The sequence below is a fragment of the Zeus faber genome (genome assembly GCF_960531495.2).
Source record: "Zeus faber genome assembly, chromosome: 11".
Classification (NCBI taxonomy): Eukaryota; Metazoa; Chordata; class Actinopteri; order Zeiformes; family Zeidae; genus Zeus; species Zeus faber.
Window position 1 is genome coordinate 23,484,076 of NC_137205.1, and position 27,271 is coordinate 23,511,346.

Below are 27,271 nucleotides of genomic sequence, written 5' to 3' on the forward strand. Positions count from 1 at the left end.
TGGTTTACATTCTATTGATAGAGGATGGACTTTGTTTGTTTTGTTGTTTTTTGTTTTGTTTTTTTCCTCCCCCAAATCAAAATAACGAGTTTGACTTGAGTTACTACCACTGCTCTAGTTCGCTCAAGTTTTCTTTAAGAACAAATTATTAAAAAGAAACAAACAAAAAAAAAAAAAAAAAAAAGCTAAAATTTCCCCATAACCCTTTCCTCTACAGAGCGTAGTTCTCCCTTCGCTTTGCTGGTGGAGGCTAAAAGCGCGGAGGGGGGAGGGAGGGTTTGGTAGTGGTACGGAGGGGGAGGGGGGCTTAGGAGTATGAGAGGTGGGAGCCGTTGGAGATGTGCGAGGTGACCGACGTGCTGCGGCTGAGCCCGCCCTCGCTGCCCCCGCCGCCGCCCCCCGGCCCCCCGGACGCCGTCCTCCTCAGGGGCTGGGGGCTGTTCCTGAGGGCCATCAGGCCGGGGCCCCGCACCCCGAGGCCCCCGAAGCCCCCCTGCGAGGAGGACGAGGACGACGCAGAGGAGGACGGGGGGGAGGAGGAGGAGAGGGAGATGGGGGGAGGCGGCGGCGGTGGCGGCAGGAGGGCCAGCGACTGGGAGGAGAGCTGGTGGTGGTGGTGGTGGTGGTGAGAGTAGTGGGAGTAGTGGGCCCCCCCGGCCCATTCCCGCCCCCCCCGCTCCCTCTCACGCTCCCTGCCGTCGTGGGCGTCCCGGTAGAGCTGCGGGGTGCTCTGGTGGTGCTGGTAGTGTTGGGGAAGGTAGTGCTGGTGGTGGGAGGAGGACGAGGACGAGGCGGAGGCGGCGGCGGACGAGGAGGGGTGGCCCCGCACCTCGCTGTCCCGCCCCAGCCCGTGGGACGAGCTGATGGACTCCGCCCGGCTGAACCCCGCGCCGGCGCTGCTGTTCTGGCTGCGCCAGGCGGGGGGCGCCGCCGAGCTGTGCACGCTGTGGCTCCAGTGGCTGCCGGAGCGCGGCACGGGGCGAGAGGGCCAGCCGGCCGAGCCCGAGGAGGGGCTGGGCGTGGGGTAGCCCTGGTTGAAGGCCTCTGCCGGGATGCCCGTCAGCGCCATGTTGCTGAAGCCCAGTCGCATGCTCTCCGAGTCGAAGGCCTCGATCTCGTGCGCCTGGCGCTCCAGCAGCGTGCGGATGCGCTCCGAGCGCTCGTTCTGCAGCGAGAGCATCTCCTCCTCGATCTGGGGGGAGGCAGAAAAATTCGCCAAATTTAGACAACAACTTTATGATCAACTTTCATGATGATATGACGTCACGGCTCGTGTTGTTCGTACCCTCTGCTCCAGCAGCGCGCGGCGGATGGAGACCCTCTGCTCCAGGTCCTTGGCCTCCCTCTCGTGCTGGGAGTCCGTGTGGATCTTGATCTTGCTCTGGTAGGCGTTAAGCAGCTCCAGCTCCTGCTGCAGCTGCATCCTCAGCACCTGGTACTCCGCCTCCTGGGTCTCGTCCAAGCGCAGCTATGGGGGAACAAGAGGGAGAGAGCCTTCACATCAGTAGAGCGCTCTCTGCGGGGCAGCTCGTCCCTCATGTTTACAGGGTTGTATCAGTGAGACGTGGAAGTGGGTACGATGGTACAGTGGGGACAGTCTATTTCATTCATCAGTTATGAATATCATAACACTCCGTGCATTTAAACCACTTTCTATGCAAAATGAAATAATAGCAATTGATTTTAATTCATGAGAGGCGTGGGAGTGGATTCGATGAGCGGATTCGGCGTGGGAGCGGATTCGGCGTGGGAGCGGATTAAGTGCAGAAGTGGGTTTAGTCTCGAAGTGGAATCGGCACGGACGTGGGGGTCTGGTGTGGAGATGCACGGGGGTTTCCTTGCCTTACTCACAGCCTGTGTGGACAGCATGTCGTTGATGGAGTGGTCGTACTGCTCGGCCAGGATGGCCAGCTTACGCGTCTGCTCCTCCTTAAGCCTCTTGAGCACCGCCTTGTGGTCGGCCTTGGGGGTGCTCTCCAGCAGGTGGTTGCGCAGGGCTTTGTACTGGCGCGTCTGGATCTTGCAGGTGTCTTGGAACTGTCGCTTGATCTGCAGCTCCTTGGACTGGAGGGAAAAAAAAAAAAAGCAGCGGCCGGTTGAGCATCGTAGCAGGGTGTCTGCCACGGCTTTCAAACTCCTTTGAGAGCCCTCGGTACCATCTCCGTGTTTCGACTCTCTCCTACCTTGAGGCTCTTGGGCTGCTGCCGGACCTCTACGGCGTGCTTCTGCCTCAGCTCCTGCTCGCGCCGCTTGTTGTACTCCATTTGGTTGGTCAGCTCCGTCTGGTGCTGCGTGCGGATCAGCTCGGCCCTCGTGCGCTGCACCGAGCCCAGCTGGCGGAACTCCAGCTCCTGCGTGGATTCGTGGTGCCGCAGCAGCATGGCACACTCCAGATCCTTCTGAGTCTGCTTTTTATTCAAGTCCTGGGGGAGGAGAAGGAGGAACAACCGGGGGGGGGGTGAGAGAGAAGGAGGAGGGGTAAGCATTTGTTTAGATTTGGAATTAATTTTTATGCGAGGAAAAAGAGCCCCGGCAAGACACTGATATGCATGGCGTACACCTTTCGGATTCGGCCCTGTTCTAGTGGTGTTGGGGGGGGGGGGGGGCTCCTCCAAGCCTCTAGTGGTGGTTGGAGGCATACCAGTGTCTCCCCTAGGATGGAGTTGTAGCAGTGGAGGTAAAGCACACTCGCATGCATGTGTGCATTATTCAGTGGCCCTGCGCCTATAATAATAATAATAATTATTATTATTATAATTATTATCATAATAAACAGCTATCCAAAATACTTCTGTGTCTTCGGAAGCTTTTGGCAGTTAATATTCCTTACAGCTACAAGGTATCCAAGTCTTACCAGACTACAGACCCGAAGCGCAGCACATGCTACTTGTAGCCGGCAAGCTACACCCGCTCACTCGCTACTCCCCCACAGCATGCGGTTTTTGGGGCCTGGTTGAGAGTTTCAGGTTAAAACAAGTTTTCCGTTGACTCTCCACTTGCCAGTACCATGCCAACAGCACTCCGTGATACTCAGGTGAAGTGGCAGACTGTTTTCCCTTCGGCGAATGACAATCTTCTGTGATCAGCACTGCTCGCGTCATTGTTGACATCCACCCGGTGCTTATATGTCGTTGTAATCGTTGTTGATATATGTTTCACTCACAGGTGTGTGAACTGACCTGGATATGAAGCGTCCGCAGCGCAAAATAATATAAAGTTAAGTTTCTAAAGAGATGTGACGGAGCCCTCTCCTCGGCAATCGTGAAAAACATATTTCAGCGGCGGTAGGGTTAGGGTATATATAGGGGGGTGCATATAGGGGAAAACACTACGTACTGCACCTCTCACAGGAAGTCATGTTCATCATCTTGTGGTGTTGGGAGACAACGGTCTCCTTCAAGCCACGAGCAGTGGTAGGGACCTGGACTAACATTGAGTGGTGTCGGGGGGGGGCCCTAGTATCCTCCGAGCCTCTCATCGTGGTTGGAGGTGTATTGTACGTCTTAGAGGAGGTCCTGTTGTAACATCTAGTGGTAATGGCGGATCTCCTCCACGTGTTTGGCAGTGCCGGGAGGTGTACCGTACCTCTCGGAGAAGGTCCTGCTCCAGATTGTGTCGGGCCAGCAGCATCTTCCGTTTGTACTGACGACACTGCAGCTCGTAGTACTGCCTCTGCCTCCTCAGGAGACCGGCCTCCTCCTCCGCCTGCATCTGCTGCAGACACTCCTTCTGGCGAACCAGCCACTCCTGCTTCTCCCGCTTGGGAGTCGACTGGTTTTCACTCAGCTCCTGAGTGGTTTGGGTGGAAGGAACGAAGCAGGGAGAGAGCAAGGATGTCAGGGAGGGAAAGAGAGAGACAGAAAAGGTGAAAAAGTAGGGAAGGAAATAGGAAACGGTAGGGAAAAGTAGGAAGGAAGTAAAGAAATTGGAAGAAAGAGGAGAGAAAGATTTTTCTTCAAGTGAAGGGGAACAATTCTTTACTTTGTTTCAAAGAGGGAAAAGTTTATTAATATCAATACTTCAATAAGGGACTTGGGGTCTTAAAAAGTACATTCATGGATTTTCTTCTCCTGATGAAAGAACTCAGTGGAGTTTCTCTGTCATTGTCAAAATCGACGCCGGGATATCTGGGTCAATCCCGTTAGCTAAGGCACCGACCATGCAGCCTCGATATTTTGGGCAAAGCCAGAACACATCCAGGCTTTTAAGGCATTCTTGGCTTTAGGTGAGTTTCAGTTTGGAACAAAACTGGGGCTGTGCAACATAGTGTCAAGCTCGTTCATGAGAGCAAAAGTATGGGTGTTGAAAAGCAGCCTTTGTTTGGCTTAAGACGTGAAAATAAAGATGTGGAGACCGATGGGATGACTTGTTGCCATTATGAGATATTTACCCGCATACTTTAGTGTCACATTTCGAAAATTTACTTTTTTATTTTTTCCCCCCTCCGCTAAATATAAAAGTGTATAATCAGAGCGTCGAAATAAGGCATCAGTTTGTGGGAATCAAGCAAATGTTTTGTAAGCCATGACTTATTAAAGATGAAGGTTTTGAAAACAGAAGTTCTGAGAAATCAGCCTTTTAAAGTTTCGAAGCACTTCCAGACTTTTGTGTCAAAAAATACCCATTTAGAAACACAATTAGTGACATTAGGACAGTGCCGTACTCCAATGAGTTAATGTTGAATGTGTTTTAATGAAATAATATTTGAATCATTTATTTATTAAAAAAAATTTGGAAAATGCATAATTCACGGTTATCTGTTTAAGTTTAAGAATAAGTTATTCTCTCATTCTAAGTTCATGCTCACTGTACGAGCATGACCATCTAGTATTGTGTAACCTCTAAACATTCCCATTTCCCGCATCTATTGTTTTATAACAATGATCGTTTTTAAGAAAGTGGCACACATGAAAGCCTATCACCACAAAACTATCCCCAGAATGCAAATGGCAGGGTCCCGCCAAGCCATTTGTTGTGTCAGCGCAACATTATTACAATTTTTTTTTTTTTTTAATCACACAAAGAAGACGCGGTGTAGTCATTCACCATTTGATACAGTTTCTAACCTTATTTTATCATGCATGAGTGAGGTTTCACGTCACTCATGCGTGCACCAAAGAGAATCATAGTATCACCACACGTTTAACAACTTGTTGGTCAGTAACTCAACTATTGCTGGTGGAGCCCGTAGCCTCAACTTTTTAATATTTATCTAATATTTTGAAGTCAAACTCAGTTTTGAAAATACGTTGAGAGACAGAAAACAACTTGAGGAACTTAAATCTGCTATGATCTAATTTTGGACCAAAAAAGTAATTTCCGATGTTTTTCCACACACAGCCAATAGTACAGCGCTGCGAAAGGGGCCGGGTGGGGGGGCGTGGTCGGTCACATATTTGAGAAACAAATGAATAATGTGAACCTTATAACCAAGTAGGTAGAGGCATCGATCAGAACAGCTACAACAGTCTATGAAGTCCATAAAACAGTATGACTTTACAGTAATGAAGCCTCAACGACAACAGTTAATTGTTATAACATAATGGTAAAATCCCAGAGGATATATGAAGTTTTCAATATTATAATGATATATCACTGTGGCGGACCAAGGGGCGTGGTCAAGCCCCGGCTGCAGGTGACAGCACGGTTCCCTTTCCCGCGGCTGCAAAGCTGCCTTAATGTTTGGTTTGTCTTGCAGAGGGGATCGGTGCACGGGCTCGTCAGCCGACCAGGAGCCAGAGCGGAATGCCATGTCTCCTGCCCCCGAAATGATCATTATTTATACTTCTGGCCAGTGAGCCTTTTTGTTCCTCTGCACAATAAAAACTCTCGCCGTGTTGGCGCACCAAGCCAAGAAACACTCCATCCCCCTCCCTGAACCCGTACCTGTGGGCAGAGACTCCCACCATCACCCAGCCCTTTCAGTGCCTCTTGCGTAATCCCTAAAGACTGTTGGCTTGAAAATGGCAAAGCAATACATAAAAAAATGAGTCAAAATGCTTGACACTATGCACTTAAAGAGACTATTTACTATTCACACGAATCTACTTGGTCAGGTAGTAGTGAGCAGCACACCTCTTTGAGCTGATCCTTGCGCTGGCGGTATTGACGCTTTTGTGACTCCAGTAAACTGGTGAGTTCCTTTTTCTGCTGGCCCAAGATGTGCTGCTGGAACTTCTTCTCCTCTGCCAACGCTGCCTTCGTCTGGGAGGGACGAGAAAGTAGAAATGGTGTCAATAACTTCTGGAGGGAAACCCGGGAGGGGTAGGACGTAAGTAGCAGGAGGTTCCATAGGCTGGCAAAGTAAGAGCCAACTGTCATAATAGGGAGCTAATATGGGGAGCTAATAGGACAATTAGTGCAAATTTTACCAGTTTATGGTTCTATGATTCCTCAATAACCAAGTTGATGACGCAGTAAATAAATCCCATGTCAGCATATACTCCATTATAAGAATACATTTAGTCATAAATAAAGCTAATATCAACTACAGAATGGTAGTATTGTGTGTGCATCTTTCAATTAAGGTAAATACAATACAAAACATACAAAGAAACAGAAAATCTCACTCAAGAGTGCAAAGAGTACTGAACATTTACAAACATGGTGACAAACCAGTCATTGATAATATTTATTTAAATTGTTATATTTTGATCTGACACTTTACTGGCTAGTAAGGCTGGTAGTGGGAAACCCTGTTTGCTTAAACAAGAGGGTTAATTCAGCACCAAGCCATTGCAAAATTGCATGGGACGTCCAAGCCATTGCAAAATGGCATGGGACGTCCAAGCCATTGCAAAATGGCATGGGACGTCCTTGGCGATATGTCTCAAAGCAGGAAGATCCGCTCACCTCTTTCTCCAGGATGGCCTGGTGCTTCTTGGACAACTTGTCGGCCTCGCCGGAGAAGTTGTTGCGCTGGTTCTCCAGCTCCTTGTCCAGCTTCAGCTGGTGCTCGTCCATCTCCGCCTTCAGCTTGTTCTCCAGACCCATCAGCTGCTTCTGGTGCTGCCGACGCATCCGCTTGTACCCGGACATCTGATCCCGGAGCGCCGAGCCCTGCTCGTGTTCCTGGATCTGACGAGTCACCTGAGGGGGGATGAAGAAGGGAGGGAAAGAAAAAAAAAAAAAAAGTGTAATAAATCAGTCTGTGCAATAATTATATTTTTAAACATTCAGCGGTATTGTGTAATAAGAAATTACAATAATTATTGTGATAGACATTTTTGTGGTCAAATAAATGAGAGATCTGGAATACTAGAGGGAGTTAAAAAAAAAAAAATATATATATATATATATATATATATATATATATATATATATATATATATATATATATATATATATATATATATATATAAATAAAATTCTACATTGCCAAAAAGTAAAATGTAGGAACGCTCACAATAGATAATTGATCAATGGCACACATACACCTCATCAAAAACATAGCTTTGCTTTTTCTTTTGATTTTTAGCCAAGAAGTTGAAATTGGCAAGCTTATTGGCAGTTTTAGAAAGATAACAAGCTAAGAACTTTGCATGGCACAGATGTCAGGTTGGAGCTTTAAAAGAAGCTCATTTTGACTTTAACATGTGGATCGTGATGTGAAAATATCTTAATTTCATGACAGTGCGTATCCACTGAAAGCTTGACTAAAAGAGCTCCTAAAAGCTCCACACAACTGATTCCTCTCATTCACCGGTCACACAAGGTGCCCTCTAGCACAGCTAGAGAATGAGTCAACAGAAAAAAAGATAGAAGGGGAAAAAAAAAAAAAAAAGTTCCAGTGGAAATTCGAACCCGGAGGAGTTGGGACCAAAAAAAGAACAGTACATCTGCTATTTGGAGATACTTTGGATTTAAGAGCTGACATCTCAAAACACAGGAAGTTACACGGTGGCAGAGATGTCAATGGATGAGCCTTCATGAAAGTAAGCTTGTTGCCCAACGGTCACATATCTTACCACCGCTCCAACACATTTAGGGCAGATTGCATATTTTCTTGCATTGCGTTCAACCCTGGCACTCACCAAGGAGGCTGTGCGGATGGTGGCGAAGTGGTCACGGTTGCGGTAGTAGGCACGGCGCCGACCAGCAGAGGGAGCTTGGGGTTGGTCCATCTCTGGCTGGTATGGGTCGTCATAGATGTTATCCTGACCCTGAGTGAAGAAGAGAGGGACAGGGGGAGAGAGAGGGTAGTTCATTTTTTTTCCTTGGTCACTTAAGTTCGTGGAGGATAACCACTTTAAGACATTGCGGCCTGTACGCTCGCCATACACCTTCATTTGAATATACAACATTTTGATTGACACACGGATCTATGTCAGATTAAAGGAGTCATTTAACAATCACCATTTAGGATCTTCAACCCATTATAAACCCCACAAGCACTTTCTTAAAAGAAATCTTAAACGGTGACTCTGCTAAATGCTTACGGTGGGCCGGTGGATGATGGAGCTGTTGGAGGTGACGGTGTGCTCTCCCTCTTGCATCATGGCCATCTCGCTGCCGCTGTCGTCGGAGCCGTCAGCCAGGCTGTTGACAGAGCTGCTCTGGGAGCTTGCGCTGATGGACATACTGGGCACGGACTGGGAGCTCTCCATGCTGTTTACCGTGCCTGTCCGGAGTAGGTATTGCTCCACCTCCTGTGGGGACAGACAGACAGACAGACAGACAGACAGACAAACAGACAGACAGACAGACAGAGAGACAGAGAGAATGGCCTCAAAACAAAGTATTGATATTACATTTTCCATATCAAAAATTGAAACAATATAAATAGCGGTCTGAGAGTATCAATCAGTACCTCTTCCTCCTCCCCTCCTTCTGGGGTGGGGCCATTGTTCTGAGTCTCCTGGAAGAGGATTTTCTTCATCTTGCGGTATTGCAGGTTGTCCAGCTCACGTACTGCATCCTTGGTGCGGGCAATCAGATCCATCACCACGGTCAGGGGGCGCTCACGGCACAGGAAGCGATGCTGGGGGAGGGGCGTCGGCATAACACATTGGAAAGGAGGAGCCAAAGGCATGTGTCGTGTACAGGTGTACAGGCTTGCGTTGTCTATCTTGATAAGGCTTGTAACAGGATAGTTCTCTCCACTGGCTTTTCACAAGGTGGCTGGCTGAAATCACTGCTTCTAGCACGTGTTCCAGTTAAATGGCAATAAAACGTTACAGTGAGAATAGCCAGTTACTGGAATGTACTAACTGGCTGCTTACATTTATTTCCCAAGTCAGTTGCCTGCATTTGTGTGTGTGTGTGTGTGTGTGTGTGTGTGTGCACATGTTTCTCAGCTTTTCTTCCAAAACAGACTATATCTGCACCATTAGAATTGGCATTCCTTTATGATGGATCTGCAATATGCAATCCCATGATATATTTCTTAAGTAGAAATTAAAATATATTTGACTTAGAGATGGCTAATAATATGCAAACAAACTAATATGCAAACATTTATCGTCATGATAACCATACAGTATTAAGTATTGATATATATCTCAAATCAGTTTATTAATTGTGATGACAATACCACAGAAAGACAGTAAGACAATACTACAGTAAAATCATGATAACGTAATGCTCAAACCTCCCAATATGATGTATCACATAGTGTCTGTGTGTGTGTGTGTGTGTGTGTGTGTGTGTGTGTGTGTGTGTGTGTGTGTGTGTGTGTGTGTGTGTGTGTGTGTGTGTGTGTGTGTGTGTGGGGCGTGCATGTGCGCTCACATTGAGAAGCACGTTGGAGGTAGGCCGGTCCTGAGGAATCTTCTGTAGGCAGGAGTCAACAAAGTTACGGAAGTAATCAGACCTGTGGAGAGACGAGCATGTTTACTACCGTATGGGAAAAGAATGGCACAGCTGGAATACTGTGTTTGAAAATCAACTTCATACTCCTTACATAATAAAACATACAGAGTTCACTACTACCTATATGATAAAATCTATGTTTTACCATTTCCCTTCATTACACAGGGAGATGTATATTGTTCGATTCATTAGGAACCAAACCGTAAAAAATAATAACGCTTTTCAATGCTATTTTTTGCTTAATCACGTCACATTATCTCACTGTAGAACCGCTTTGCATTTTAGGACGACTGAACGCTCACACTTTCATTTTGGGCCATTTGTAGTGGACTACGCAGTGTGTCGTTTTTTTCTCTGAAGTAACATTGAACGGCCTGGGAAAGACTGGGAATATGTAATCGATTCGGAACGCCACGTAAAGCTAGAGAAGACACATTCTGTCATAACAACATGTCCGAGAGGCAAAATGAGAGAGCACCAAGGAGGAACAAGGTGAGAGAGAAAGAAGGAGAATGCAAGAGGCTGAGATGGATGCAGAGAGACGGAGAGATGGAGACGGGAAGACGTGAGGGGGTGTTGTTCTCACCAGTGGTTGGACTGGAGGATTGGACTCTCATTCTGAGCAATGTGATATAAGGCACTCATAGCATTCATGTTGAAAAGTGGAGGCTTCCTCTCCGCTGGAAGAACAACAGACAAGGTGTTTAGAAAAACGTCGACATCACCAACGCCAACCGAGAGCAGTTACATCTTGCAAGCCAGATTATTCTGTGTAACTTAAAAATGTGCAGCATTTCCCCCCCCCGTCGTTTTTGGCCACTGTTCATTTCAAAAATGACCCCTGCCACCTTAATTTCTAAACATATTAGTTATCACTATTTAATGCAATATTTGATTAATAAATATTAGCTACTGAAGACTAGTCAATGTATCTCACACACACACACACACACACACACACACACACACACACACACACACACACACACACACACACACACACACACACACACACACACACCTTCTGAATTGAGCAACTGAGTCCCTCTCTTTCCTTGAACCAGGGCTGTTACAAATCTGGGTTTTGAGTGATCCATAAAATCTTATGGATCAATATAAAATCTTTGAAAAGGTACCAAATTTAAGACTTAAGCAGTTTGACAGTGATGGCGTTTACCCAGCTCGATGCAGGTGATACCCAGCGACCAGACGTCCACCTTGCCGTCGTATTGACCTTCATCCATAGCCAGGATCACCTCTGGAGCCATCCTGTCAGAATGTAACACAATGCGGAATCAATATCTACATTCTTGCATGCGAGTCATAGTAGCTGTATTTCATGTATTTTGGAGTACTTGGCTAAGTTGATAGTTTTGGTGTGAGGTAAAAACTTGGGAAGACTGACTGGAGTCATGAAAGGTGGGTGTGAATTATGCTCCGTTTGTATGACTCATGAAGATTCTCTTGGAAGAATGATTTACATTTTATGTCCGAGGGCTGGTGTTGAAAAGGGAAGGACACTTTCTGTCAATTTTAATTCTTCTGTTGATTCCTGGAGTTTCGGTGTCTTTATGGTTAACAGGTTTCCACATTTAAACTCAAGAGATTGGATTACCAAAATTCATTTCAGCACTAATCTGATTTGTTAGTTTGGTAATGGTCACAACCGTCTGTCAGTGGCTGCAGTCCAGACACTCACCAATAGGGCGTCCCCACAAAGGAATTGGCTGGGGCCACTATGGAGGCAGAGCCAAAGTCCCCCAGCTTCACTTGTCCAGGTTCTGTCAGAAGGATGTTGCCTGCCTTCACATCCCTGGGCGACACATGACAGATGGTTAGACACCAATTGTTCCTAGTAGCTGTGGCAAAAGTGTGAAATAATGAGGTAAACCAATGAAAAAGTTATGCTGCATACAAAGCGCTCGGCCTCTGAACGCTTGGTTTCCAACATTTTTTTTTTTTCATCTGCTCCATCAGATTCACTGTTTGTGTGTTTTATTGTCGATGTATTTATTTAAAATTATTTTTCGGATGTCTACATGAAAAAAAAAAATCTCCACGTGCGAGAGTCGCTTCCTACATTTGCTACATTTTGGGGTATTTGGATTTTGCACATTTTAGTGAATTACATATTGTAGTCCAATGGTTTTCAATGTGGGGTCCGTCAAGAGTTTACAGCAAAATAATGAACAGTTCAACTCCACCATCATTTTATTTAAGACATAAGCGTCATTAGAGAATTTAAAATAATGACTGTTTTGATCATAGTTTGCCTGTTATTTCCCTAACTGTAGTATAGAACGGTATGGAAGTTTGTCCCAAATCACAGCAAAGAATAAAAACCCCAGAGACTAAACCTTATGAAATGGGGTCCGTGGCCTAATGTGTATCAAATTGAGGGTACTTGATAACAAAAAGGCTGACAATCACAGGTGTAGTCAATGTAGTAATACATAGTGTGTTTGTTTGGCATTGTCATCGCTTTGCATTTCAATAGGTATTGCACTGAGCACATATTTAGTGCATGGAGAGTTGTGCGGGGGCTGGCGTGGGTTGGAGAATTGTAGGCGCCAGTTAATTACACTTTGTTACAACTTAACAGCCTGTGTTGGCACCAATTTCATTGAGCAGAATTCAGCATCGGGTGGCTGAAGTACCCAGAAAGAATATATATTATATATATGGGTCAAGTACGTGTTCTGTCCTCAGAGTCTCGGGTATCGACAGCTGTGGCGGAAAATGACTTTAAAAGGCTGATGATAATAGACCTCCAAACAGTGAGAAAGACATTACCGGTGAATCATATTGTGGGAGTGGAGGTATGCCAGGCCCTGCAGCGCACCATGGGTAATAGCAGCTATTTCCACTTCCTGCAGTGGCTTCTTGTGAACTACAAAGACAAGTGAGAAGAAAGAATGAGACATAAATAAATAAATAAATAAATAAATAGAAATGACAACAACCCCAGTGTGAGGATGTACCGATACATATACTGGTACCAGGTTAAAATTACAGTTGGCTGTGATATTTAGCTTTATTAAACATGTCAGGCGTTGAAGAAAAGCAACTGTGTTTTCTGCTTTTTATTTTTAATTTTTTTCAAGACAGAAATGTTTAATGACAAATGGAGATTAATGGATAACATGTCAATCATTATGGCCGACTGGAAGTCAGTATGGACTGATACTTGGATTCAGCAACGACAGTAAAGGCATCTATCGATTCTCAGTGAAGTGTCTCTCTCTAAACATTTTAAACTGCTCCAATGCCTTGGATTAAAGCCAAGCAATGCATGTCAAACAATGTGGTTGCTCAGTTTGGGGAAGTGTACTGACCTTCCAGGAGGTCTGAGGCTGAACCCAGACAGTACTCCATCACCAGCTGAGAAGGGCAGGACATACCACATGGAGATAAATATTAAAATATATACTTAAGAGAAGCGCATCACAGCAGATCCACAAAACATTTATTGTCGCAATGAGAAGAGGGAATGTAACAAAACATCCATATAGGGGCTGGGTTTTTGGCAGGATCTTAAGTTAATTTGTGCCTACGGTGGCATGAACTCAGATGGAAAACGCTCGCATTAACCTCCAAACAATGTATCAATGTCACAATTTTCACACCGATTAAGAAATTGAAGAAATCGAATTTCATAATCAATATATCCCGATATCCGTTTATGAATGAATTACAGATATTGCAATATCAGATAAATATGTCTTTAATGATCAATAAAACAGATGAGGGAAAAAAAGTACGTAGTGATCAGCGCAACATATGCTGATGCAGCAGCGAGTGAAAATATCATCCCATGTTAAACATTATCTGGCAGCAGCTCAGCTCAAAGTGATTCACGTTTGGAAAAAGGAGGAACCAGACTATGTTACTGACAAAAATACACTGACTTGCAGTAGAATTTTAGATTTAGAGTACATAAACGGGATGACGGACAGAAGGACAAACGGCAGGTACCCATGCTGTGTGCTCTCTCAGGTAACATCCCCGGTACTCGATGGTGTTTGGATGGCGGAGTTTCTGCAGAAACTTGACCTCCTTAATGATGTCCTGCCATTTCTGGAGAGAGAAGGGTAACAGCTCAGTACGGAACACACAGTCAGAGCCTTAATCACTACTTTTCTGAAGCTCGGGATGCAACCACACCACTTCTTCATGACCGCTTCAGAGTTATAATCAGCAAAGAGGTACTGCTGACTCGAAGATGTTGAGTTGTTCAAGTTCAAGAGGTTATTTGTCACATACATATAAATATGGTCATACATATACACAGTGAAATGTCGTGACACCCTGTGATTATGCACAATAAAACTGAATTATGACTGTTCTCTGATGAAACACATCGATCCTGGACATAACAAATAATAAAATAATAAAAAAGAAAGAAAATCAAAAGACTTGGCATTAATGTCTAATGGGTTTAATATGGCTCTTGAAAGCAAATTTTGATACCCAGTCAAAGCGCGAGGCCGACATCGAATACCAGCAGCGCTACTGTCGCATCCCTAATGTGATCCCTGATTTGATGCACACCCCATCTCATGTGTACGTTCATTATTTACACACATAGAACATAGATTTATTAATTTACCTCATTCGTCTGCTTGCCGCTGTACGACATCTTCTTGATGGCCACCACCTCATTGTTGCGCACGTCTCGGGCCTGTCAGGCAATCCCGAAATTTTTGATGAATACCTCGATATCGATAATTCTATGTGATTTTGAGGATGAACTTTGGCACTTTCATAAAATGTAAACATGCAAATATATGACAAACCATTCACTCGTAATATGAATAATTGTTCATCATTACTATAATGGATACAATGATGGAGCAGGTAGAGGTGTTGATTATAACAGCGTAACAGCCTACAAAGTTCAGAAGGTTGCGTTACTTTACTGTAATGGAGCCTTAAACACAACATACTACATGACGGCATCACGATAACCCAAAACCCAGACGAAATCTAGTCTTGCACCGCCCCCTACGGTCTACTCACAAAGTACACCGCTCCAAAGCTGCCATGGCCAATTTCGCGGAGGTCTGCGAACAGCTTCTCAGGATCGTCTCGGTAGAATAAGTCTGCCACCTCGGGGTCCTTTAGATTGCCCGCCCGTGCACTCGAGGGCATGGCCAGGGCCTGCGTGACAACAAGATGAGCCAGTTAGTGACGCGCTGCTACGATGACCCATATGTTACGTGGTGACTTCAGAATAACAGCCTAGAGGGAAAAAATGAACACTGCAAGGTGTTTAAGCATAAAACAAGACGTTGTTGTGGTCCTGGACCTCATTACATACCACAATAAAACTATGCAATTAAGACACTACACCAAAATGACCAAAAACTTAAACCTGTAATGCTCATTTAATATTACTGTATATGTCGGTACATAAAAAAAATAAATAAATATATATATATTTATTTATTTTTTGGAAATATGATTGGAATGTATTATTGCATTTCCTTTGTGCACTTTGATTTTATTTAATAATTTTTATAATTATATTTTAGTTTTCACATTATATTGAGAAATTTAGGATTTGTAACACCCCATCTAAAATCTCCAAATAAAAGGCAGAAGTAGAGAGCTGCTTAATTTGAGATGGGGACATGGTAAGAGCATCAGGCCAGTAAACACACACATTGAACACTGCTGGTTCAATGTGTGGCCAACCTGTGCTCCCACCTCTTCAACATGCCACTCCAATTTGGCACGTGTGTGGATGTGCGTTATGGATGCGTTATGTCAATTCTGGAAGTAACCCATCAGGAAATAAAAATAATAGTATTGTATAGGGATGCAAATTTAATGGAATTTCCTTAATTGATAGTTGTTAACATTAAACAATGGCAAATTAATTGACAACATAAAAGCTAACGATGTCACCAGGGGGTGGCATCATGGCACGTGGGGACCTACTAGGCTTGGGCAGATTTACGATCAAATCATCCATCGGTGATCGACTCCATCCATCGCTACTGAAATTGATGACAGGCGCTCTTTTTTTTTTTTTTTTTAATATAAATTAGCCAGGAAAAATCTGAGCACTGAAACGGTATAAGTGCAGTTTACCGTGTTTTGAAAATGGAGCGGAGAGGGTGAGAGGCAGATGCTTAAAAAAAAAAAAAAAACAGAGCTGAGCAAAACAAAAACTCTGGGCAAACAGAGCAGCATGGCAGAGCGCAGATCACCGGGGTCCCGATGGTGCGCATCGGGACGCCTGTGATCTGCGCTCCACTGTGCGAACATGACAGGTGAACTGAGGACACGTTCCTCATGGATGTACATATCTTGCCCAGACAATCCGCTTCCTCAATGCCCATGCACGCTGAAAAACAAACAAACCCCCCCCCCAAAAAAACGCGCTTAATAAGAAGGGAACCATGGGGTCAATGGGGCATCAAGTGCTTGGGCTCAAGCAGACAAAGCCTGGTGCAGATATGGACAACGAGGCGCTATTAAAATCACTAAACATTACTAAAATTGTTATATATAAACATACACAAAATCATTTTGTTTAATATATTTTACTGGAGTCATCACCATAGCAACATATCGCTGGTTTCATTTTGCCGTCGTACCACCCCCTCCTTCGCTCCGGGTTTTTTCCCCTCCCCCCGTGCCGTTAAGAAAGTGTTGTTATCCGTATCGACCATCTTCCATATGAACGCAGCATTAGTTGTGAAGGAGCATAAACACAGTTTCCTCCTTGGCATCGACGAGTGCACAGCCAGGTTTGCTGTTTGTCGTTCTTCCTGAAGCCTCCACCTATGTCTACAACTACTTCCTACTCCACTGGACATGTCTTTTTCTCAACTTCCCCCTGTCGTTCCTGTGAGTACTACTACTTCCTGGCTTTATTATTTTGTTGCCTGTCTCCCCCCCCCCGAAATGCCCTGCGCCCCACAAAGATGCCCGTTGATGGATTAAATTCTTATGAGCAATTAATCAATAGTCGGTAACATCATTGTACCTAAAAAACACATCTCAGAATCTATGATGCTCAATCTCTTGATGGTTGATAGGGGAGCTATCAATGTAGAATGGCAAAAGCCGTGAAACTGTCCGAGGTTTCGATGCAAAATAAAGAGCGGGCTGAGACGGAGAGAGAGACACACACAGAGAGAGACTACCTACAGAAAAGATTCCACGGGAAGCAGAGAGAACAGATATGTGGGGAAGGAACAGAAACAAAATGGAAGCCTGTTCTCAATAATGGGCACTTTAAAACTAATGCATTTTAATTATTTATATGTCCGCTGGCTGGGACTCATAATGTCAGCAGTAAAACTACAGTTTCAAGATAAGAGTGCGTTGGCTCCAGTAAGCATCCCTGATACGCTCAGCCCAAACTGTGCATCAGAGAAGCCAGGTACTCAAGCTGTTTCATACGGCCACAGAGCAGCGACAAAACACTTTCACTCAACACAAAAACTTGAATCCAGCAAGTGTTTGCCGACATGATTTTTCAAAAAATAGCGATCGTAATGACATACAGATCATTCCGATATACTGAGCTGCACCAGCCAACATTGACACTTTTTCAGTCACATTTATCTCCGAAAGATCTTTACACCCGAGAGCTCAAAATGTCCTGAAAAGTGAAATGAAAGGGTCCTTTGTATGAATTATGCACTGTACTTGCCGAGGAAACCGCCTCGTTTCGACTCGAGCAACAACATAGAAGTGAACGTCACACAGAACATACACATATCAACTATTATTCAGGGGAAGGGAATTTACTTATTCCATCAGAAATTACTTTGGTAATCAATTTGCCCTTAATAAACTCATGACATAATTTCTATTTGAACCCCAGGAGTTGACATATCTTGACAAATCTGGCGGAATTCAGGGGATACCAAGCACTCCCTAAGGTCATCCCTAAATGGTTTATATCTGTACTAAAGAAAATGTTTCTATTGCATGAAGCATGGTTTAATTTGGGGGTAGACCCCCCATATTTGATCATTACTATATGGGAAATATGTTGGTCGCATGAGAGTAAAAAAATAAAAAATAAAAAATAAAAAGGGGAGGCAATCAGCTCGACGGCACCAACGGCTCAACTTTGCAGTTAAATCTATAATATTTACAAAAGCACTGACTTTTAGTTTAATAACAAACATTTCCTTAAAAATGAAAACAGCAAATTCCACAAAGTTATTTGGACACATTAGGACATCTAATGGAGAAATTCTACCAAAGTAAGTTATTGAGGAACTCATGAGCATCTCTTTTCCCATTACTTTCTGATACAAAAGCAAAACCTCTGACTCCATTGGTGCTGCTTGTTTCTAGAGAATGTTTAGCTGGGACTGTGACATGCAGTTGGTTTAATACTGTGACAAATGTACTTACTGTAAGTCGTTCTGGACAAAAGCGTCTGCTAACTGACGTCATGTAATGTAACTCACTCGACGTCCTCCAAACCTGGTGCCAACGCTGTAGATGCGATGATTCCAATGTCCATGGAAGCAGTATAATGACATAGTGCAAGGTCACGTGATCATGATCTTATGAGTCATATTTCTCGACTGACCATAAATTCTAAATGTTTGCATCACAATATAAATTGAAAATTGCTGTTAACATATAAACTAATTACAAGAAACACAACAAAAAAAGAGAAGCAAACAGAAACGGCTTGTGAAAAACATCCATGGCCTAATAAACCATATTCCTGGTGATATAAGGCCTGATGTGGATTGAATCAGATTGGCGTAAAACAATGATTCATTCTGGAAGCTTCGCCTGGAGCTTGTCACCTCTACTCATCTGCCTTAAGTCACCCAGTTTCTTTTCCTCTGCTTTAAGTCGTGTCTGGTTATTGACAAATGTTTTTGATAAGTTTTGGTATGATGTCATATTTGACATTAGCACATTGTTCAGCTCAGCTGGATAATCTAACATGGGGGGGGGTGAATCCATAAGAAAATGTCTTGATTTATAGCAATAGTGGAAAGTCTCTGTGACTATTGTAATGATGAATGCTTCCATATTCCCTTGCTCTGTGTGTGACTGAGCACATTTCTTTGTGACTTGCTCTGGCAACATTAGCATTAGCAGCCTTGCGATGGCTAGTAAAACTATGACCTGAAGGCGTCTTCTGCATGCGCTTCTCTGAATATACTCCTTTGTAACTACGCATTTAAGAACGCATGAGGCAATTTTAAATGCACACTTCATGGTTGTCTGTAATGTCATGGTCCTCCATTGAGGAAGAGAATTGGTTTGTTACTCGTAGGCACCCTGACATTTTGGTTTTGTACTCGATAATTTAAGTTTCCTAGGACAGCTGACCCTCGCGACAGAGCTGAGGATGGATGTCAAGCAAAAAGGCATCTTTTGTGTTACGAATAAAAAGATGTTTTGTTAAGAGTTGGTTGTTGTTTAACGGAGGGGTCAGCGGTGCCTAATGACCAACATCACATGGTTGAAGCACAATCTCTCCCCAACAGCTGGGACGTTCAGGGATTTGGCACAGTGACACTTTTGTATATAAAAACACGCCTTTGACTATACTTGGTCCTCACGACAGATCACTGATTCACTAGCAAGCTCAATGTGCCGGGGAGAAACCAGAGACTATATCAGACACTTTCAACCGATGGGCATTATGAATCAGCCGTCAGAAATAAGAGCGAGGTGGCTGCTCCGTTTCAGAGAGAGGGTGGAAAATAGACCACTCTAGTTGTGGAGAATGAGGCTATAGACAAGAAGAAAGGAGCAAAAATGAGCGTAGAAAAAGCCAAGTCAAGTAAATTAACTGGCACAAGGGCGGCAAATAAAACATAACATCATCTTGTTTGAAAGATGTATTTTTGTGAATTAAGCTATTTAAAATGTAATATACACGTGTGAGATCAGAGCTTCCAGTTGAGAATGAACCACGCGGGACAGCGTCAGGATCGCGTCACCAACTCGAATATTCCGTTGGCAAACCGCAAACTAAGGAGGAGGATCTGCTGTAATCTGTAATGTTGGACCTAAATAAAAAGGCACCAGATGTTCCTTTTTCAGTTTCACCTTTTTCCAGAACATCATCATCCAACACTCTTTATACGTCATGGTCGTCCGTAGTTAACAACAGAAGGTCTGTGGTCTGACCATCCTGCTCTGAAATCACACCTGGCAACCCATGTTCCATTGTTAAATTTCCCTTCAAGTTGTTCAATTGTTTTGCGTCAATGACTTTTGACGGCTTGACCTCCTGTTCCCAAATCACTTTCTTTCTCATTTTATGTTCTAGCATGGTTCCTTTTTTAATCCACTGATTATTATTTGGAAACACCTTCACACCATTTTGGACGGTTAGAGGGAGTTTCATTGCAAAATTGTGGGAGAAAGTCACTGTGTCTACAGTCTCATCTAGGACGGCGTTCTGTGAGAAATCCTCCCAATTTGTGTGTTCAAAACGGGCTTAGCACAGATAACAGTGATGGCGTGAACGCAAAGTTTTGTCTAGTTGCAGGTTAGGTTGTTAGCTGTTCTAACAGCTGAAAACGTTGATACTAGGTATTGAACAAAACCTCAATTATATCAAACATGACATTAAACAGAAGTAATTTGTTTGTCTTTATAGCACATTGAGGAATGTTAGAAATCTTGAGGGGGAAGCAGATTACACGTGAAGATTAGATATAAGATATATGTCAACCATTGTCCTCGAATTAGGGGCAGAAAACACTTCATAAACTGACTAATGGATATGAAATATGAGCCTGATTCCATGCTAAATTAGGGTATTGCTTCAGAGGATATGCCCAATAAGATCAATCATGATGTTCTTCACACTCTCACACACACACACACACACAGAAGCATGTTATACTGAATCTGACTGTTTGCTCGATGCTTTAATTTTAAGTAATGGATTCATCGATTCTCTCTGTGATAGATGCATAAAGTTCGGTCAGTGTCGGCTGTGAAAGGGGACATCGTGTAGTAGTTTCTCTGTTCTGTCCGGACCGGGGCTTTGCACAGACAACCAAAAATCACTGGCAACGAAAGCCAGAGGGTTAAAAAAGCAACGACCCAGATTCTCAACCGCGATGTGCATTCAGTTTGGTTCCACGACAGGATCCAAAAGAATAAAACGAGCCAAATGGATGCTACGTCACCCCGGTACATGTATCCACAGCCCTTCGACTCGAAGATGAGGTTATTTACGTTTGGCTGCTCCACAGCTTGTACATTTGGGCTTTGGCCTATTTACTCGGTTGAAAGGAGCCCTGGCCCCTTAGCTTGTTGTTGTGCTGGGTAGATGGATCAAGACACCCAGGCAATACCCCCCCCCCCCCCCCCCGAAGGCTCAGAACTTAACAATTGGAGTGTCGTAGCGTCGCTGAATAACCGGCGGCCGGGGTAACCAACAAACGCGCGATCATCGATTGCGGTTAATTAATCGGATAGTTTAGAAAAAGGAAAAAAAAAACAGGACAGCATCAGCTCACGCCAGCTATCTGGGTTACCGAGCAGCGCAGCTATCCAGACGAGCTAACCGAGCCGAGCGTGCTGAACGAGCCAACCGAACGGTCCTTACCGCGGCTTATTGTGGGTTCCGCTCCGGCACGAAAAACAAGCGTTAGCACTCCGGCTAGCAGGCGGTGCTCCTCATAGCCCGCCTCTCCTCGGGGTGGATGTTCAAGTCGGCGGCGGGTCAGTGTCCATTGATGTCCCCGGGAAATGTCTGGGTGACGGCCGGTTAGCTCCAACAGCCAGCGCTTCAACCAGTTCACTGGAGCTCCTAACTGGCTATGCTAGCATCGGCAGCTAGCAGTGTGCCGCTGCTCCTGGGTGTGGCTGCTGCTTTTCAGCGGCTCGTCTCCTCCGCGCATCCTCAGCGCCGTGACATAAAATGTATTTTTTAAACGTATATGACAAAATAAACCATGTTATTTCCTACACGACGTCCTGACAATTTATCCCTTTTTCCAAGCCCGTTTTTTGTTCTTGCTAAATACAAGATGGCACAGACTCGCAGGGCGGGACCGGAAACATCTTTCTATTTCCGCTTTGGCCCTAAATAATAGAGACAATAATTAAAAATTCAAACCAATTTATACATTCACATTGTGTTTGTATTTATATAATTATGTTATATTTCATAGAAGCTTTATGTGATAAAATGTTTTGATTATTATTTATGGATCTTTTTTTTTATCTATCTATCTATCTATCTATCTATCTATCTATCTATCTATCCATCTATCTATCTATCTATCTATCTATCTATCCATCTATCCATCTATCTATCTATCTATCTATCCATCTATCTATCTATCTATCTATCTATCTATCTATCTATCTATCTATCTTCTTCTTCTCTTCTTTCGTATATCATCAGATGGCCAACTCAGTGTCATATAGCCACGCCCTCGTCTCCAGTCCTAGGTGAAAAAGGCCAGCTTCTGAGGGTGGGCTGTATAGGGGGCAGCTGGTGATTATGTGCTCGGCAGTCTGTTCAGGTTCGCCACACTCGCATGACGCACTGTCGGATAGGCCCCACTTCTTTAGAGAGGACTTGAAGCGCCCGACGCCAGTACGCAGGCGGTTCCGCGAGGTCCATAGGTGGCGTGGCATGTCTTCTCCTTTTACACCTCCTCCTGGGTCCCGGATGTATCGTTGGATGCGGGAGGGCGCAGCTGACTCCCACGATTGTCTCCAGGATGCTGCCAGCCAGGCGTCCTTGGACAAGTCGTCAGGGATCGACTGTAGCATCTCTTGTGCTGCCTTGTTGTAGGGATGGCGAGACTTAAGCCTGCATGGTGGTGCCGGTGTTGTTGTGGCTTTGTGTAGGATGTGCCAGTCGTTCTTCTGGGCTTTCCTTGCCAGGGCGAGGGTAGCTGCTTCCCGTCGGAGACTGGGTGGGGCGATACCAGCTAGGACTGGCAGGTAGGACACAGGGGTGGGTTTCAGACAACCAGTTACTATCCGGAGGGCGCTGTTGATGACAGTATCCACCTTGTTCGCATGTGGACTTCTGCTCCAGGCAGGGGCACAGTATTCCGCTACGGGTAGGACCAGGGCTTGCGTGGATATGCGTAGGGTCTGGGGGGAAGCTCCCCAAGTCGAGCCTGCAAGGCGGCGGATGAGCGAGACCCTTGCGGTTGTCTTGGCCTTCACTTCATCCAGGTGCTGCTTGTAGGACAGCGTCCGGTCCAAGCATACGCCGAGGTACTTGGGGGCTTGCTGGAACTCCAGGCGGATGTTGCCAACATGCACGTCCAGTTCCCTTCTTGCCTCCCGGTTGTAGAGGTGGTAAGCTGCAGACACTGTTTTGCCCATGCTGAGCTGAAGGTGCCACTTCTGGAGGTAGTCTGCCAGGATGCCCATGTCTCGGTTGAGGCCTTCTTCCATAGTGTTCCATGTTGGGCATCGAAGCATGATGGCCAGGTCGTCCGCATAGCCGTACTTCTTGGATGTTGTGTCTGGCAGGTCGTGAATATAGATGTTAAATAACATTGGTGAGAGGACAGAGCCTTGCGGGACACCGTTCTTCAGCCTTCTGAGCCTGCTGGTCTGGCCATCGCTGGTTTGTAGGATGAAGCTATGGTTAGATAGCATCTCCATAATAAATCTCACCATGTGCCGGTCCGGGATTGTTCTCAACAGTTTCAGGGGTAGTCCACGGTGCCACACGGTGTCATAAGCGGCTGTCAGGTCTAGGAATACTACTCCAGCTTTCTCATTATCTTGGAAGCTGTCCTCGATGTCCTGGGTGAGTAGCGTTACCTGGTCCACCGTTGACCTGCCTCTGCGGAAGCCGGCTTGTTCCGGTGGGAGTTGAGGGTCCACCACTGGCTCAATGCGGCTGTGGATCAGCCTCTCCAGAATCTTGTACGGGACACAGAGCAGGGATATGGGCCTGTAGGACTTCGGGTCTTCGGCGGGTTTGTTCGGCTTTGGAAAGGCTATGATGGAAGCAAGGCGCCAGGTCTTCGGGAGCTTGGACCTCCGGAAGCATGATGAGAAGAATGTGCGTAGCCATTGAGATGTTCTTTCACTTTGGTGCATAACAAACTCTGGGTGGATATTGTCTCGACCTGGTGATTTGCCCAGCTTCAGTTTTTTAATTGCTGCCTTTAGCTCGGCTGCTGTGAAGTCTCCTGAGAGATTAGCATCAGCGCTGGCTGCTCTGGAGAGGGATGATACCTCACACGATGTCAGTCGTGCGAAGTTTTTGTCCGCATCAGGGAAGCGACCATTTTTCAGGAGCTGGGAAGCAATAGCATCTGCAGTCACTGGACACCTACGAGGTGTTGTTTTTCTCCCTGAGAGCAAGTTGATGGTCTGCCACGCCTTCCGGCTGGAGTGGGTGAAGTCGATGGATTCCGCTACTTCCGTCCACCTAGCCCTTCGGGTGTCATCCAGCTTCTGCAGTAGGGTTGTTGCTGTTGCGTCCATTTCTTCCCTGGTGATCGCCTGCTGGTGTTGGCGCAACAGGCAGCTGCACTCCTCATCCCAGCCCGGGATATAGTTTTTATTGTAGCCACATGGGATGTTGTGCTTTGCTGCCCTTAGGAGGACTTCACAGTAGGCAATGTATGCAGCATCCACGTCTTCTGCTTCTGGGTCCATGAGACCAGCAGTTCTTCTTTCTGTTTCCACCGTAAAGTTCGCCTTCCTGAAGTTCCATCTCCTGACCGGTTTGCCAGCTACCGGCTGTACTAGGGATGGTACTTTGATGATGGATGGCCGGTGGTGTGAGCGAGGGAACCTGTCCAAGACACGTCTCTCCGGTTTCAGGTCGTTACTGCGGCATATGACGAAGGCCAGATCTGGGTTGGTATAAGAGTTCCAACGTGCAGAGCAGAAGCTTGGGGGCTCCTTTGGGTCGTACAGCAGTAGTGCCTCAATGTTAGAGGCCCACTCACTCAGTGCTTCTCCATCCTGTGATGTGTGTTGGTAACCCCAATCCGTATGTTGGCAGTTGAAGTCACCTGCATAGATGGCAGGAGCAGTCACGGATGGAAGTGATGATGCAGTCAGCGCTGTTGGTGGGGGCTTATATACGTTCACGACAGATGTTTCTTGGATTTTAGTGGCCAGCCACTCGATGTTGCAGCCAGGTGGAGATTGGCTGGTGGCTGCCCAGCTCAAACCATCTCGGACGAAGGTTGCCATTCCATGCTTCTTGCTGTGGATGGATCCAGCGAGGGAGAACCCAGGAAGCTTGAGGTTTTCATCTGACACCCAGTGTGTCTCTTGCAGGAGGACCGCTGCCACTTTGTTGGAATCGGCGAGATGCCTGATGACTTCGAGTTTTGCGATGGTAAGGCCCTCGACATTGAGTTGGAGCACCGGCAGACCTTGGTTTTCGACGGTGGGGGTGTCCGCCCGTCCTAAAGAGGATGTTCTCTGCCTTGGTTTTGGCATTGGCTTGTACCTTGGTCTGCCAGCTCGATGATTCTTTGGCGACATTAGTTTCGTGAGTTGGTCTTGCACCATTTCTCACTACTCACAGGAGAGGCCTCGTGAAGGCTGTCGTCTTCTCCCCCATCTATCTATCCATCTATCTATCTATCTATCTATCATCTATCTATCTATCTATCTATCTATCTATCTATCTATCTATCCATCTATCTATCTATCCATCTGTCTAGCTCTGTATATCTATCTATCTATCCATCCAGGGTCAGAGCATCTGTGGGGTGTTCCCGGAATGCAGCGGTTAGTACCAACCAAAAGTGGTCCAAGGAAGGACAACCGGTGAACTGGCAATGGAGTCATGGAGGCCCATAGGCTCATTGACGTGCGTGGGGAGTGAAGTCTAGCCCGTCTGGTCCATAAGAGCTACTGGAGCACAAATTGCTGAAAAAGTTAATGCTGGTTATGATAGAAAGGTGTCAGAACACACAGTGCATCACAGCTTGCTGTGTATGGGGCTGCGTAGCCACAGACGGGTCAGAGTGTCCATGTTGACCCCTGTCCACCGCTGAAAGCTCCTACAATGGGCACGTGAGCGTCAGAGCTGGACCATGGAGCAATGGAAGAAGGAGGCCTGGTCTGATGAATCATGTTTTCTTCTACATCATGTGGATGGCCGGGTGCGTGTGCGTCGTTTACCTTGGGAAGAGCTGGCACCAGAATACACTTTAGGAAGACGGAAATCCAGCGGAGGCAGAGTGATGCTCTAGGCAATGATCTGCTGGGAAACCTTGGGTCCGGACATTCATGTGGATGTTACTTTGACACCTACAACCTACCTAAACATTGTTGCAGACCAAGTACTGTACATCTCTTCACGGCAATGGTTTTCCCTGATGGCAGTGGCCTCTTTCAGCAGGATAATGCATCCTGCCACACTGCAAAAAATGTTCAGAAATGGTTTGGGGAACATCACAAAAAGATCAAGGTGTTGACTTGGCGTCCAAATTCCCCAGATCTCAATCCGATGGAGCACCTGTGGGATGTTCTGGAACAGCAAGCCCGATCCATGGGGGTCCCACCTCAGCTTCTAGGACTTAAAGGATCTGCTGCTAACGTCTTGGTGCCAGATACCACAGGACACCTTCAGAGGTCTTTTGGAGTCCATGCCTCCACGGGTCAGAGCTGTTTTGACGGCACGAGGGGGAGCTACACAATATTAGTGGTTATTAGTGGTGGTTTCAATGTTGTGGCTGATCCGTTTGTTTGGAATAGATGATGACGGGGCCATATTAAAAATATAAGCAATGAAAAGGTCTTACCTTTCCAAAAGCTAAGCTGAATATAAACTTAAAGGTGGGTGATTCTCATGTTGTGGCTGAACGGTGTGTCTGTGCGTGCGTGTGTGTGTGTGTGTGTGCGTGTGTGCGCGTGTGCGTGCGTGCGTGTGTGTGTGTGTTACTGCAATTATATCATGCCTCTCAATGCACATTCTACAATTAAAATGACAGTAGTTGTCACATTAAACCTAAATTAAATAAATACAATTGGAGGGAACCCTGGGGATGTCGTCTACACAATTTTTCAACATTCTATATCAGACATTTCCCCCAATTTAAAGAAATAATCGCACATGAGAGATGAGTGTTTGAAAATCTTTTCCAAGAGAAATTTGAGCTTCCACAAAGCTCATTGCTGACCTTTCCTGGAACACACAAGGAAATGTGCGTTACATACATATAGAACCAGTTTGATAGTTAGGAATAACGTAAGGAATCAAGACAGTTCATATATCAATCAAATATAGAAAATAGAAAACGTAAAAAAAAAAAAATCAACAAATCACAGACGATCAACATAAATACTGAACAATAAACAAAAAAAAACAAACAGTAAACCTTTATCAACAATTTGAAGTGTAAAAGCAGGAAATTGCACAAGGATACATCTATCTGTGTGCGTGTGTGTGGGTGTGTGCATGTGTGTGTGTGCGCGCGCGCGTGTGTGCGCGCGCGCGTGTGTGTGTGTGTGTGTGTGTGTGTGTGTGTGTGTGCGTGTGCGTTGG

At 45.5% G+C, this 27,271-nt stretch overlaps 1 protein-coding gene across 1 annotated transcript; it reads right to left on the reverse strand.

Annotated features, from left to right (window-relative positions):
* Positions 1-307: 307 nt before the first annotated feature.
* LOC307236426 (serine/threonine-protein kinase TAO2-like) lies at positions 308-21,511 on the reverse strand (the record flags this gene model as incomplete). Its single annotated transcript, XM_080008845.1, has 20 exons — positions 21,380-21,511; positions 14,830-14,970; positions 14,420-14,491; positions 13,786-13,887; positions 13,146-13,191; positions 12,604-12,700; positions 11,510-11,623; positions 10,988-11,079; positions 10,397-10,490; positions 9,730-9,811; positions 8,810-8,980; positions 8,439-8,648; positions 8,034-8,162; positions 6,853-7,089; positions 6,076-6,204; positions 3,586-3,789; positions 2,184-2,423; positions 1,852-2,064; positions 1,286-1,468; positions 308-1,192 (listed from the first exon to the last, which is right to left on the reverse strand). The coding sequence occupies exons 2-20, from the start codon at positions 14,959-14,961 to the stop codon at positions 308-310; spliced, it is 3,432 nt and encodes a 1,143-aa protein (XP_079864971.1). The 5' UTR covers positions 14,962-14,970; positions 21,380-21,511.
* Between the last annotated feature and the right edge of the window lie 5,760 nt (positions 21,512-27,271).